General features: G+C 50.3%; 1 protein-coding gene across 1 annotated transcript; it reads right to left on the bottom strand.

Annotated features, from left to right (window-relative positions):
* Nucleotides 1-10,225: 10,225 nt before the first annotated feature.
* OLIG3 (oligodendrocyte transcription factor 3) lies at nucleotides 10,226-11,224 on the bottom strand. Its single transcript, XM_038133151.1, has one exon. It carries the CDS (start codon nucleotides 11,045-11,047, stop codon nucleotides 10,226-10,228), a length of 822 nt encoding a protein of 273 aa, XP_037989079.1. The 5' UTR covers nucleotides 11,048-11,224.
* Nucleotides 11,225-15,107: the final 3,883 nt, after the last annotated feature.

The following is a 15,107-nucleotide window of genomic DNA, read 5'->3' as shown; positions in this document are numbered from 1 at the left end:
TTCAACAGATGGCCAGGCAGATGCAATGGCAAGGTGAGACAACCACAGCAGCGAAGGCTGGAATAGAAGATGCTGCAGCTGGAGGAAGAGGGCTGCCCATGGAGAGAGATGGATGGAGCTGGTGGTCGGGTGAGGGGATGAGCAGGAGATGTTCAAGCAACTGAACCTGACAGTGTCAAAGAAAGGGTCCTCTGCTGGCTGTGGGGTCCTGCAAGATGTGGGACATGATGGGATCTTCATGGGGACAGGCCAGGTAAAGGAGCCTGACCTAATATGACCAAGAGAGAAGGAACTGAAACGCTGATACTGCATTTACAGGAGAGCTGTCCTTCTGTGCTATTGCTGGAAATAGGGTTAACCCCCCAGATCTAGGGTAAAGTCCACATGGGCAGAAGTGAGGAAGCAATCACTGTTGATCTGGTTCAGGGCATTTAGTTGGTGCTGGCTTTGTCAGTAGACAGGATTTGGGGCAGAAACCTTGGACACAAAGACACTGTAAAAAAAGTGCTGTGACTCAAAATCATGGATGGCGTGCTGCCACACTGATTAAATACACCAGTGGGAAGAAAAAACCCACTGCAACATTTTAGGAAAGACAATACAAAAGAGGAAAGTAAAGTTTTCTCTTTGGATTATAGCTTTGTATTGATAAGTGGAAATTTGCTGAAACAAGTGAACTATGGGGCACTAAGTACAGCTTGCCCGGTCTAAGCAGGTGGAAAAGAAGAGGACACAAGTCCCAGGGGAAAAGCCCCAAGCCTCTCATTCAGCCTGTGCCTGGAACCACTTCTCCCAAAAGGTATGGGATTCCTACATAGCAGAAAGTGAAATCTCTCTGCTTTCCCTAGCAGCTTACAAATTTGGGAGTGGATTCATTTTTCTTGGTGGAGATTTGATGATAGACAAGGATGGACTGTCTCTGGATATAAAAAGAATTCTGATACTGAAGGCTATTTTATATCTATGTGTCATATTTATGAACTGAAAAAGTGGCTGTCATGGGCATCTTTTGCCCCGTGTTCATGTGAAACCCAGAAGAGAGGAAGGATTTCCTGCACATGGCACAAAAGTAGAAATAGCCATTCTTTATAGTTTCATAGTTCAATAAACCAATCATGCACAACTGGGAAAAGCTTAACAGAGGAAGCCAAAAAGTAATGAAACAAATCAAATACTGGCGACCTTGATCAGTTAATAATTCTGATAAATATCTCACTTCGCAGAGAAAATGTATTCTCCTGGTAATATGGAGAGAAAGAGATGATAACAAGGGCAAAAGCTTTCTGTAAGGGAAAAAGACTGAAACTACATCTATAGAAACCATGCCTGTGACCATTACCTAGCTCTGAAGCCAACTGGCACAGACTGGCGTGTGTCCACATTATTAAATTCTTGCTTTCCAGGCAGTGTGGCTGAACACAAATTGCCTGCTGGGATTGGCCTTTGGCCTATGCTATCCCCAAACCATGCCTGGGAAATGTTCAGGAGAGTGCTAGCTGCCTGGAGCCAAAACATGCCAGGAACTGTTGTAACAATTTGACTCAATAAATAATTGAGCTACAGTGCCTGAAAACATTACGTAGCACTGGTTAATTTACTAGGAGAGATGAAGTCGATGATTCTAGCTTGGAATGGAAATCTTGGATATCTTAATGAATCCTGAGAAATGGAAAACCCTAGAGCAACCAACAGACACAAGAGAGTGCTGATGTGAGGCAGGCAAGCATCCACAGCTACACTTAAGTCAAATAAGGAAAAGCTCATATCCTGGCACAAGTAATAGAAGTATGAAGTAGTGGAATGAACATCTACACCTCTGGAAAGGGCAAATGGACCATGCTGGAGCAGCAAGGGAAAAGCAAACCCGGAAGATCCTGAAGTTTTGCAAATACTGTGCTTAAGTGCTTTTGCAGAGCATACCTCGTCCTGCTTCAAAATTGAACCCAAGTAAACCTCCCAAAGGTACTCAGTGAGAAAGAAAATGGGGTACATGCACTGCTAACAGGTATGGTCTCAAGGCCACAAGGAGCTGGTGGCCCAGAGACTTAGTGTGGGCTGAAGCCTGCTCAGGAAGCACCCTCTGTGGGATTTGCAGGCAACCCTGACAAGGGAAGAGACGAGAATCTTGACTCCATGTTTCAGAAGGCTGATTTATGATTTTTTTATATATATTATACTAAAAATGCTATACTAAAACTATACTAAAAGGATAGAGAGAAGAATTCTTTAGAAGGCTAGAAAGGAATAGAATGGAATGATAACAAAAGCTCGTGACTTCTCAGAGCCTCGACAGAGCTGGACCAATAATTGTTCATCAAATAGAAACAACTCACATGGACCAATCAAAGATGCACCTGTTGCATTCCACAGCCGCAGATAATTATTGTTTTTCTTTTCCTCTGAGGCTTCTTGGCTTCTCAGGAGAAAAAATCCTGGCAAAGGGATTTTCAAAAAATATCATAATGACACACCCTCCAAAACACATGGAGCCCGTTGGACCTGACCATGCCTGAAGGTCGGCTGGGCTACCTCAGGAGACCAAAGTCACATCAGTCATTGAGAGAAACACACTGAGAGAAGGGGAGCCAGGGCAGACAGCATGCAACAGGCTCACAGGAAGTCTGCAGACTGCTCCTGCAGGGCAGCAGGGACTCAGCTAGACCCATCCATAGACACAGAAGAGCTATCCCACAGTAACTGCTCTCCTAATTCTCTGCAAAGACAAGCATGCATGTGTCAGGACCTCAGTGACAAAGGGCTGGAAACTACTGCATCCACCTCCCATGGAAATGAAGCCTTCAGACCCTTCTAGTTTAGGTCCTTTGCCAATTTAGGAGACTCAGAGATGTTCAGACACTGGTAACAATCTGGCCCTTTGCATGGAAGAGCACACATGGTTTCCATGGTTTCTAGCCCTGCCAGGTCTGTGTCTGAGATACTTGTAGCCTGCTTTAAGTATCAGCACTTACATGGAGTGGTGTCCAAACTCAGTTCTCATTGTGTTCAAGCAAATCATCATGCCACCCATGGCCACCACTGTTGGGACTAATTACTGTCACTTGCAGTTTTAGGAGGCAAGCCAAGTGCTGAAACTGGGGATAGAAGCTCTCCGAGTAAATGTTTCAAGCTTCCTTTCTCCTAGGGCCTGAGAATTCATTTGCTGTGTGAAGATCCGACAGCACAGGCCATAAAATCCACCGTGGCCAACTCCCCTGCAAAGCATGAGATAGGGCAGCACAAGGGACAAACTGTGTGTTTAGTTGTCTACTTCCTGTATGGCGCTTGACAGGTCTTTGTTTATCAACAAAAATTAAAAAGTCAGGAGAGAGGATGTTTCATGTGGTCATGTGATTGTTCTTCCTCTGACCCCATGGATGAGGGCTTGCAGCTCCCTCATGTTGAAGGTCAGGTTTTGTAAAAGAAGCTTCTATTAGTTGTGAAACATTTCTCTGCTTTTTAAAAAATATAAATTAAATCTCATGGTTTTTCAGAGAGATTACTAACAATTTACAGCTGAAACACAGCAAAATAGCACCTGGTGTGTGATAGTCAGAGCCACTGGGTAGAAAGCAATTAAAAGAAAAGCAAAATAAATTTAAAAGAAAAAAAGTACACACGCACACACACACACACACACACACACACACATACACATAAAAGAAAAAAGCTCACAAAGAGTAAGTATGCAGAAAAGTAATTTAGCATTTCCAAAAGCACAATCCATTATTTATTACACACAATCAACTTCCTTTTATGAATAATTTGTAAATATTTTCTCTGGTGGTGTGACTAAGGGACTGTTGCACCCTCATGTACATCCCTGACATGGTAGAGGGTTTTCTGGAGGTGATAAATGCATTCAGAGACCACAGTTCCATTTCTCCCCTGTTTTGTGGGGACTCTGTTATCTGTGTCTTAAAAATTTAGTCTGACCTGCTTTTATTAGCTTACAGGGCATCAGGACCAGACCCTGTGCAGGTCTCTTGTTTTTCCAGAGATCCATTAGTTTTTGAGTTGTGGGTCTCCACAAATCATCTTCACCCTAAACACTAAATTCTCACATTTCTTGTCATTTTTCCCATGCTCATCTGCCAGCCCCTGAGGCTGCTCTGCCAAGATGTATGTGTCAACAGCCACAACACTTTGGAAAAAAGCAAACAAACATAAAAATATTTAATTAAAATATTGATCTAGAGTTTTGGGGTTTTTTTTACTAAGGATATATAGAACCCTTTCCTGAACCTACCGCAAGTTCAGAGACTTGGGGGATCTAGGCATAGATTTTGGTTGCATAGCCTCACCAATGACATTAATTTTTAAGAAGTTTTGCTCATCAGCCAAAATTAACTCTTTGCAGTTTCTTATCTACGTGCCTACTTCAACATAATATCAAGCAAAAAGGGTTTGTTTCAACTTCAGAAGAGAGAAATGAAAGGCATGAGATAGAAGGTTTGTTGGGTAAACAAGCTACAGGTAATTCCATTCACCCTTCTGCTGTCCTCAGTTCAGAGTCTCCAACTCAGCAGGTTTTGGATGCTAAGCAGTTGTTGGTTGGGAGCACAGATATGGATACAGCTCCATCAAAAACTGTATCATCTCCCTGATGTGATGTAAGATTGGCAATTCCTTCTTGTTTTATTCATTTGACCCTAAAACCTTTTATAGTTTTAATCAAATGGATTATTTGAAAAAACAGAGAGCACAAAATTATTAACAATTAAACTACAATTCAGTTTTTGTGTTTAAAAAGTGGTTAAGCTGCTGGGAGAAGATCCTTCTGTAAAAGTTGGGGTGGTTTTGTTTTGTATTTTCTCTTTGGTTTAAGTGTAGCTTTTTACTCAAAGATTCCAATATGCAGATTTTTTTGTTTTGAGACCATTTTGTTCTTATTCTGTTTCCCTATTCAAAATAAAGTAAGGTGGGGCTTGGGGACATAGTTTCGTGGTGAACTTGGCACTGTTAGAATTATGATTGGACTCAGTGGCCTAAAAGGTCTTTTACGACTTATTTCTCCTACCATTCTATGATTGTAAGGCTCAATTCAGCCACTTCAACATAGGTATTTACTGCCTCTGAGATGCCCTAGGATGTCTCACCTGACCTGTCCTGCTGGTCCAGTAAAATATGAGCGTTCAGCAGGTTCTGGATCAATTTTGGGCAGTACAGTGTGGATGTCTCTAGGTATCTCTGATACACTGAAAGCAAAGCAACAAACTCAAATCCTTCCATTTCACAGAACTTCGGTGAAAAATGTCTGCTTATATTTTAGTATTTAGCTTCCATTTAGCTACCAGTGCTGCTTCTGTTTCAGTCCTGAGAAGGGGTTTTGTGCCCCCGAAGTACCCATTTCCGCCTCTCAATCTTGCCCTTTTGTTTTCCCTGGCAGCAGCATGATGTCATCTTGTGACAGCACTTTCCAGCTCAAACCCATGCTTGCCTGCTTCTGCAGGAGGGAAAGTGGGGCTTCGGAGAATAGAAATACAACATTAAAAAGGTTAGACAGGAGCATGTAGGAAAATAGAAAAGAAAGCAGGAGGGAGGCAGAGCAAGACACAAGCATTTTAAGAGACACACATCCTTAATAAACTCCTTATTAAACTCACAAGTTTTGCTTGGAGAGTAGGGCCCAAATCATGGCAGCTGGGCAGGCAGATGAGGTCTGGACCTGAGGCCAGGGGTAGCAACCTATTAAAAAGATTACTCTCTTTTTCCCATTTCTTTTTATTTTCCCTCTCTGTGACTTCAGAGAAAAACGATTTGCTCATTTGGTAATAACTGATGGGACCTGTGAATTACTGAGCAAGGCCCCCAGCCTAGTGTTTATCTCCTCACCAATAAATCTCTAAACTGAAGCAATGAAGCTAAGTACTGCTGCTATTTCTGCATTTTATTTCCATATTAATCAAAACACAAGCCCACCCCCACCTCTTCCCTGGCTCCATGTGGCTGGAGAAGAGGCATGAGGGGACTGACTGGGTTGGACTTGTCAGGTGGGGGTCTGGTGGGATGGGAGAGTGGGGACAAAAGGAACCCCACAACTTAGAGACTTGAATACCAGTGCCTGGTATTTTAGCTTCAAATTTGTGGCAGAGGAGGAGGCAAACGCAGCGGGGTCCTCCTCCATGGGAACTAGGAAGCACTAGGAAGGGCGGGGTTGTTGCTTTCCTCTAAGACAGGGAGCAGCACCTGCCTTCTCCACAGCACAGCTGTGCTGGGACCCAGTGGTCAGCAAGGGGATGTACAAGTGAAAACCAGCACTGTCCATCCACCTCTGATATATTTATATTTATATTTATATTTATATTTATATTTATATTTATATTTATATTTATATTTATATTTATATTTATATTTATATTCAGTGTGTGTACACATAAATGTATTTTAAAAATGTGCACACAGATATTATTCATTTTTGTGGTGGAAATGAAAGGAATTTCCTGAGAACACCAAGCTCCTCTCATCTATCCCAGAAGCTGGCTTAGTCAAGCTGTGCTGTACCATAGCAAACCATGCTGTGCTCCATCCCTACAGCTCCATCAGCAGGCAGGGACAAGCCCAGAAGGTGGACACTGCCAGGTTCTGCCACCATCAGATCTTTCCTCCCTTCCAATTTCTTTCCCTCAGCCACCTTCCCCTCCCCACTTTTTAAAAGTTTCTGTTTTATTTCTTTTCCATGAGTGTTTGTGAAGGGAAACCCTCCCAAAGAAAACCCTGTTCCCCCTTCTGTCCCCATGGGCAAGTCTCCGAAGTTGTTCAATTGTTGGTTGATCAGTTGGGAAGGGAAGGGAAGGGAAGGGAAGGGAAGGGAAGGGAAGGGAAGGGAAGGGAAGGGAAGGGAAGGGAAGGGAAGGGAAGGGAAGGGAAGGGAAGGGAAGGGAAGGGAAGGGAAGGGAAGGGAAGGGAAGGGAAGGGAAGGGAAGGGAAGAGGGGCCAGAACCCAGAATGTCTGTGTGTGTCTGAGTGGGGATCAAATGTCCCCAAAGAGTCTTTTTGCTGAGGCAAGGGCCCCTCCGTCCCCAGGACCGAAGGGGCTGAGTGACGGAGATGCTTCGGGGCGAGGCAGCACTGCCGGGGATGGCGGCGGGTCCGGGTGCCCCACTGCCGACTCCTGCACGCAGGGGTGACTTCGCTCTCCTCTCGGTCGCCGCGTCCAAGGCTACCCCGCTTGCCCCGCTCCGAGGGGAGGGATGCGGGGCCGGCAAAGATGCGGAGTCGGGGAGGATGGGGGCCCGGATGGAGCCGTGCCAGCCCCGCACGGAAGGTGTGGCGGGCGGGCTGAGGAGGGGCCGGCAGCCCCGCGCCCGGGCCGGCGCTGCGCTGCCCGCTCCCCGCGGCTCTGCCGCCTTTGCCCAGCTCCTGTTTGCCCTCTGCTCGCTTTCCCTCAGCCAGCAGCGCCGCGGGGAAGAGCGGGGAGCGTGTACGAGAGTGCTTTGGCCGTCGGGGCCGAGCAGGGGCTCCAGCCCAGACTCCCTCTCCGGGACGGCGGGGAGCCCCAAGCACAGCTCCGACTGCATCTGGGGGTCACCCTGCCGGGACCCTCCTCCACAACAGCCCTCACTGGTGCACCCCATGGGCACCTCCCGGCCGTGCGCCCCCTCGGAAGGAAGGAAGGAAGGAAGGAAGGAAGGAAGGAAGGAAGGAAGGAAGGAAGGAAGGAAGGAAGGAAGGAAGGAAGGAAGGAAGGAAGGAAGGAAGGAAGGAAGGAAGGAAGGAAGGAAGGAAGGAAGGAAGGAAGGAAGGAAGGAAGGAAGGAAGGAAGGAAGGAAGGAAGGAAGGAAGGAAGGAAGGAAGGAAGGAAGGAAGGAAGGAAGGAAGGAAGGAAGGAAGGAAGGAAGGAAGGAAGGAAGGAAGGAAGGAAGGAAGGAAGAAGGAAGGAAGGAAGGAAGGAAGGAAGGAAGGAAGGAAGGAAGGAAGGAAGGAAGGAAGGAAGGAAGGAGGAAGGAAGGAAGGAAGGAAGGAAGGAAGGAAGGAAGGAAGGAAGGAAGGAAGGAAGGAAGGAAGGAAGGAAGGAAGGAAGGAAAGAAACTGCAGCATCTCTTGATCATCTTGCTGAATTGCTGTAAGGATTTACTTCAGGCAGGAAGTGATTTACGGCAGGGAGTTTTTTTATGTGAATTGTTAGTTCGTGTTTTGGAGGTAAATACACATTATTTTCATTTTCAAATGTTTGTGTATGCGTGCTTATGTCTTAACGCTGGCTTGGGTGCTGCAGAATTGCACAGCCCGCTCACCGGTCGCCCACAGATGCCTTTCTGAAAGTTGTTTGGCATTTCGGTTTAAATGCCCCATCCATCCTTCCTCTGTCACCGCTCAACTTACGGCTCAGGGGGAGTCGCCTTCTCCTGTTTCTTCAGGTCCCTCCCGGGCATCCCCTTTGGCGTGAGCCAGGGCCAGGGCTGGCCGGGGGTGCAGGACCTCGCTGCCGTGTGCCGAGCGCTGGGAGCCGCCAGCCGCGCTCATCTCCACGGAGAGCCGCCTCCCGGCGGGGCAGAACTGCCTTTCCCGGCCCTGCCCATCCTATCATTTCCCTCGCGAAAAAATAGGACTGAAAACTAGTTCTCAAAAGAAAAACAAAGTTATTGCCCATAAACTCCCCAGCGCTGCCCGCGGCCCGTCCTCCCGCGGCCGGCGCTGGCCATGGGCCACCCCGATTCCTGGCGGCTCCCAGCCCGCTGGGAAGCTGCCGGAACCCGCCCGGCAGCTCACACACACCTGAGGACATCGGCTCCGCGGCTGCTTCCGAGGCAGGGCACACGGAGCTGTGCCAGCCTCCTCTAGCTGGGCCCGGCAAGTCCTGGCGAGACCCAAAGCCATCAAATACGGCGCCTTTTCTCATCTTCCAGACCCGGACAAAGGCGAAACAGGCAGCTTGGAATTAATTTTTTACTTTATTTGGAAATCTCATCCAGAAACACTGGTCAATAATAAATATATCGATAGTTATTATCAAGAATATATAAAAAATAAAGACATGGTGGTGTCTTTGAGGCCCCAACCGAAAACAAACAAACGAACGAAATGAAGAATAACATTATTTCAAACAATGTCCCAGGAAAACACATCGAAAAAGAAATCAACAGCAACAAAGCTTCCGATTTAGATATACAAATCACCGATCTGGCAAGACCTGACCCCGCATGCAAAACCAAACCATAACAAAAAAATTTTAAAAGAAAACAAAACCAAAACCAAACAATACAACAACAATAAAAATAGCAAACACTAATAAACCCAGAGCCAGCAACAGAAATTTGTACCTCAGACAGCTAAATCAACACACTTCAGCGAGAGCAGGAGATGGGAGATTTGGCAAAACAGATCTGCTGGGGGGTTGTGCTGTGTTTTGCACTATTTTCCTCCTTTTTTGTTTTATTTCTTTTTCTTTTTTCTTCACAGAGGGAAGAAGAAAAACTAAAAAAAAAAAAAAAAAAAAAAAACAAAAAAACAAAAAACTAACCAAAAAACAAACAAACAAAAAACCCAAAACAAAACCGCATCATAACCAAATCTGTAAAAACAAAACAAACAAAACAAAAACCCACAAAAACCCCAAACCTTAAAGCACACTCGAAAACTTCAGTGAATTCTCTCGGAAGTCCCTGTTGCCAGGGGAGCCGCCTGTGGCCGGTCCCCACGGGTGACAAGCTGGGGCGGAAAGCATGCACGCTCTCTCCAGTCTACCTTGGGCCGCCGCTGCGCTTCCGCAGCCAGGTTTGGAACGGGAAATTTCGGAGGTGTCGCCGTGCGAAAGGAAAGGAAGGAAAAGCCCGGGAAAAAAAAAAAAAAAAAAAAAAAAAAAAGGGGGGGGGGAAAGCCCCGAACCGATTTCATCGTCTCTTGGTAGCTGCGAACACTACAATAACAACCATGTCTTTTTTTTTTTTTTTTCCTTTTACATACATTTTAAGGAATCATTTACATTTGATTACCATCAGCGGCATTATTATTATTATTATTATCATTATTATTATTATCATCATCATTCTTTTTACAACAGGGACTTTTTTTTTCCAGTTTAGTATAATAAGAAAGCATCGCCCGAGGAGCCGGGTGGAACATTACCTTTGCAAGGTCCTTACTACACTAATCCCGTGTTACAGGGGGCTTGGCGGGCGGGGGCAGGTCCGTCGGCGGCCCCGGGGGGGACCGGCCGCAGCCCCCTCTCCGTCCGTGGGAGCGCCGGCTCCGGCGCAGCCCCAGCGGCCGGGGGAGCCCCGCCGAGTCACTTCAGGAGGTCCTTGGTCTCCCCCGAGATCCTGGCCATGTTGGAGGCGGTGAGGGCCGAGAGGTGGGGCGGGGGAGGCATCTGGCAGATGGTGCAGGGGCACGGCAAGCCGGCCCAGTGTTGGAAGCCGCTGCCGAGCTGCAGGGCGGGGGGCGTCGAGGGGGTCTTGAGGAGGGAGTGTGGGGGCCGGATGGTGCCGATGGCCGGCAGGGAGGCGGACAGGGAGGAGGAGGTGTTGGCGGAGGACAAGGCGCTGCCGAGGATGGGATGCACCTGGTGCACAGTGCCGGCGGCGTGCGGCGGGTGCCCGGCGGAGTGTCCCACCGTGCCGCAGTGAAAGGCCGAGTGGTGTCCCCCGTAGATTTCCCCAACTAGCCTCTTCATCTCCTCCAGGGAGCTGGTGAGCATCAGGATATAGTTTCTGGCTAGCAGGAGGGTGGCGATTTTGGAGAGTTTCCTCACGGAAGGTCCGTGAGCGTAGGGCATCACCTCCCGCAGTCCGTCCATAGCGAGGTTGAGGTCGTGCATCCTCTTACGCTCCCGCCCGTTGATCTTCAGCCGCAGCTGCTGCAGGTCCTGCTCCGAAAGCTGCTTCTTGATTTTGTACTTGCTGCCTTCCCCTCCGGCCTTGGAACCGTTCCTGGTGAGGCCTTCCCCAGACATCTTCTGCACCAGATCGTTCTGAGTGGAGGAGACTGAGTTGAGCCGGCTGTCTTGGTGGTGGTGGTGGTGGTGGTGGTGGTGATGGTCTCTCAGGTACATCTCATCCATGTCTGGCGAGGAAGCTCTGCTGGAGACAGAGCTGGAGTCAGAATTCATTGTATTCAGGCTTCTGAGCAAGAAACTCTTCCCTGCTCTGGAGGTGGCGGAACAAGACAACTCTCCTTCAAAAAGCAACAAAAACAAAACGAAAAGGAAATAAACGGACGGCAGGGTCTGCCAGCGAAGGGCTGGAAATGCTGGAGGAAGAGGAAACAAGCCCCTCAGCCCTCTGTCTCTCCAATGTCTCCTCTCTCTCTCTCTCTCTCCCCCCACCCGGTTACTCAGCCTGTTTACAGGATGGCTAGTTAGTGTATGCTTGGACTAACCTCAGCTTGAAAAAGAGGGGCTTTTATAGAGCTGCAGCAGAGAGCAGAGACAAAAGGAGCCCTCCTATGTATAATGGTCTAGTTAGGATGACGTGCCATTATTCAGGGCGGTGCGCTTTGACTGTCCCATTTAGCAAGGACCCCTATTCATATTCATTGTGGTGCCACCCGGGACACCTCAGCCACGGACCATCAGGAGTCAAGGAGACACAAAACCCCTCTGATTGACACCGCACACTCACCGTCCGTGTGCGCGCCTTCTCCTCCCCCTGCCTCCTCATTTCCAATATAAAACCTCATCCCGTCTACAGTAGGGAGGCAGGGGGCTGCGAGGGGCTGCGTGCCTGAGAGGGGCCGGCCAGCAAACCCCGGTGGCGGGCGGCAGCGGGCAGAAGCCGCCAGGGGAAGCCCCTCCGCTAGGGCGGGAGGGGTTGGGGGACGTCGGTCGCCCCCGTCCCTACAGCATGCCCGGCTCCGGCCGCGGCTCCACGCTTTGTTCGCCTTTCCCTCCCCCTTTCCCTGTCCCCCCCGGCCGGGGCGTGTGGTGCGGCACCGGCCGGCCTCGCCTGGGAGGGCTGGCCGCAACTGCCTCGTACCTGGGTAGCCGCTTTGTTTAAATGAGCGATGGTAACTCGGACATCAGCCGCGGGAAGGTGCGGGCTGGGAAACCCGCCTCCCCGCGGGCCAGTGACTCCCTTTAAATAAACGGGGAAAGCCAGGTTGCGGCGGCAGACCGGTGTGCTTGGCGGCGGGAGGGGTGGCCGGCGGCCCCCGGGGCTCCGCTGACCTCGGGCTGCGGCGGGGGGCGGCGCGGCGGGGCGGCCGGAGCCGCCGTCGGTGCCACCGACAGGGTCGGGTCGGACGCAGGCGGGAAGGGAGCCGGCTCGGGGGGCAGCTCTGCAAACAGCCCCAGGCGTTCGCGCCAGTAAGTAGATGGGTCCCGGGCACCGGCCGCAGCCGGAGGCGGCGCGGAGAAGGGAGGAGGGTGCGTGGGGCCGGGCTGCTCGGGACTCGGCCGGGCAAGGCGGGCGGGGCAGCCGGGGCGGGTGCCGCCACCTCGGCTCTCGGCCCCGTGTCTGCCTTTGCCCCGGGTGCGGATCGAACCGGCGTGACCGCCCGCGAGGTCTCTCGGGATGGGGAGGTGAGAATTCCCCTGCGGGGACGGCGGTGGGAGCAGCCTTCGTGCCCGGGGAAGGGCGTGCGGTCCATCGGATCCTCGCAGCCCCGGCGGTGCGTGCGCGATGAGTGCGGGGCTGTCAGACTGGACAGGGCGGGAGCCACCCGCGCCACCCCTGGAACTCCCGGAGCTGGCCCTGGTGCCCCCCTCTCTCGGAGGAAACTGACGGGCTGAGTGTCCACTTTCCAAAAGGTGCTCAGGGGCCGGAAGAAATCTTGGCAGGAATTCGTTCCTCCATAGTGTCCATGCCCCGAGGAGGGCGAAGAGTCAGAAAAAGAGGGATATTTTCATCCGACTGAGTTTAACTGTGGTTAATCTGCTGAGCAAAATGAAAGCCTTCTGATTCTAGCACTGTCAGTAAATCCTGCGGTGAGAAGGAAAAGAAAAAAGAAGAAAAGAAAAGAAAAGAAAAGAAAAGAAAAGAAAAGAAAAGAAAAGAAAAGAAAAGAAAAGAAAAGAAAAGAAAAGAAAAGAAAAGAAAAGAAAAGAAAAGAAAAGAAAAGAAAAGAAAAGAAAAGAGGAAAGAAATATAGTTTAGGAGAATATATCATAAGTAACCGAACGCGATCTCGTCTTTATCTCGCTTCCACCGTGAAAGCCGTAAGCCGTCCTAGACTTTTCCTAAGCTGACACGTTTGCCGGACATAAGGCAGGAAACTCGGCCGGGCCCGGAGTCCCCAGGGCCGTCCGACCCCACAGAGCCGGGCGCCGCCGGTCTCCGCACCCCGCAGAGCCGCTCTCCTGGTGGCTCCTAGGGGCTGCCCGCTCCTCCCTGAGTCCTTTTCTCCCGTGGAGCTGGGGTGAAGCAAATGAATAAAAATTGATACGGTGACGGCGACAGCGGCAGAAAACCGCACAGGATCGGGGAAAAGCCCCGGCCCCGGTTTGGAGGCTGCTCGAAGGGCCACAGCTGCTACCCGTGGTTCCCGCGTCCGCCGCTCCGGAGCAGACGCGCATCTTGGTGTGGGAAAGTTCAAATCCGACGGGGACAGAGAGGAGGAAGGCAAAAAGGTGCCGTCGGGGGACAAGCAACAGGAGGGGTCCTGTCCTCATGTCCGGCAGAGAGAGCTCCTGCGAGCCCCGCTCACCTCCGGGCTTGGGGATTCCTCGGGATGGGGCCGGGGGACGATGCCGGACCACGGAGCCACCGGTGCGCCGCGGGGCGGGAGGGGCGGGGAGAAAAGGTGGACTTGTCACTCGAAGGAATATTAGTAACAATTTTCTCTCCCTTTCCCCGGGGATGTCGCTGCTTCCCAGCGCCCCTGTGTCGGCTGTGCGGGCCAGTCCCGCCTGCACTGCCGCAGCGTCCCCCTCACGGGACGGGGCGGCTGGACTCGGCTCCGCTCGGGGTCGCCTTAGGGCGAAGGAAGGAGTTGGGAAAGATACGCAAGGTTAAATCCCGAGCGCAGGGATCCCCGCCAGGAAAGTCGTTTCGGAAATCAGCAGCCCTTCTCCAGAATGATTGCTGGTCGTAACGCTGCCTGACGCACCCAGCCTTCCTCGCTGCTTTCCTTTGCAGCTCGAAAGGAAAAGATAGATGAATAGAGGGAAAAGACACAGGAAGAGAGATAGAGGGAGAAAAATAAAGAGAAAGAGAGAGAGAAAGAAAGAGAGAAAGAAAGAAAGAGGGAAAGAGAGAAAGAAAGAGAGGGAGAAAGAAAGAGAGAAAAGAAAAAGAAAGAAAGAAAGAAAGAAAGAAAGACAGAAAGAAAGAAAGAAAGAAAGAAAGAAAGAAAGAAAGAAAGAAAGAAAGAAAGAAAGAAAGAAAGAAAGAAAGAAAGAAAGAAAGAAAGAAAGAAAGAAAGAAAGAAAGAAAGAAAGAGAAGGAAAGAGAGAGAAGGAAAGAAGGAAAGAAGGAAGGAAGGAAAAAAATAAAGGCACAGCAGAGCGGTGGGTAGAAATTGGCACTCTTGGGCGCGGGCAAGTGGGAGAAGACCCTCCCGGACCCTTTCGGCTAAGCCGGCGGAGATTGGCGGGGCCGCCCCGTCCCGTCCCGTCCCGGCGGCGGGCGGGGGTACGCGCTGCCTCGGAGCGCTGGCTGCGCTCGCCACTGTCGCTCCGCGCCGGACAAATGCCCGCCATCCCCCGGCCAGGGACATTCGGGATAGGGCTGCGGAGAAGTCGCGGTTCAGTCAACAGCCAAACTGCCCCCGACGGCACAGCAACGAAATTAACCCCCAGGAGACAGAACACCAAATGTTTCACTATTCGGGGAGTCGGAGAGGGTGGAAAATACGGCTAGGTGGTAGCTATATCAAATTAACGTGCTCTATCCCACCTTTTAATTTCTATTTTCATAAAGGCACAGAGATTTGGTGAGGAAGGGAACGTGTTTTTTATGGAAAGACAAACTGCTCGGGGACGCTCAGAGTATCAGGTGCAGGAGCGTCCCGTCCCGCACAGCGCCGGCACCGAGCCGGACAGCGGGGGACCCAACCCGCTACGTACCCGGCAGGATTTTGGGTTTAGAGGCTACTCCGAACAGAAATTGTGCCTTTTCAAACACTGGATTGTAGTTAATGGATGCGCTTTAGGCAGTGTGCGATTTCGAATTATCATAGAGTTTGGTATGGAAATTGGATGTACTTTGCTCTTGTACAGTGTCACTATGACA

Source organism: Motacilla alba, chromosome 3, assembly GCF_015832195.1.
Source record: "Motacilla alba alba isolate MOTALB_02 chromosome 3, Motacilla_alba_V1.0_pri, whole genome shotgun sequence".
Lineage (NCBI taxonomy): Eukaryota > Metazoa > Chordata > Aves > Passeriformes > Motacillidae > Motacilla > Motacilla alba.
This window is presented reverse-complemented; position numbering and strand designations above follow the sequence as displayed.

Excerpts from the sequence above, each read along its gene's own strand:
- OLIG3 (XM_038133151.1), bottom strand. The coding sequence starts at position 11,047 with ATGAATTCTGACTCCAGCTCTGTCTCCAGCAGAGCTTCCTCGCCAGAC.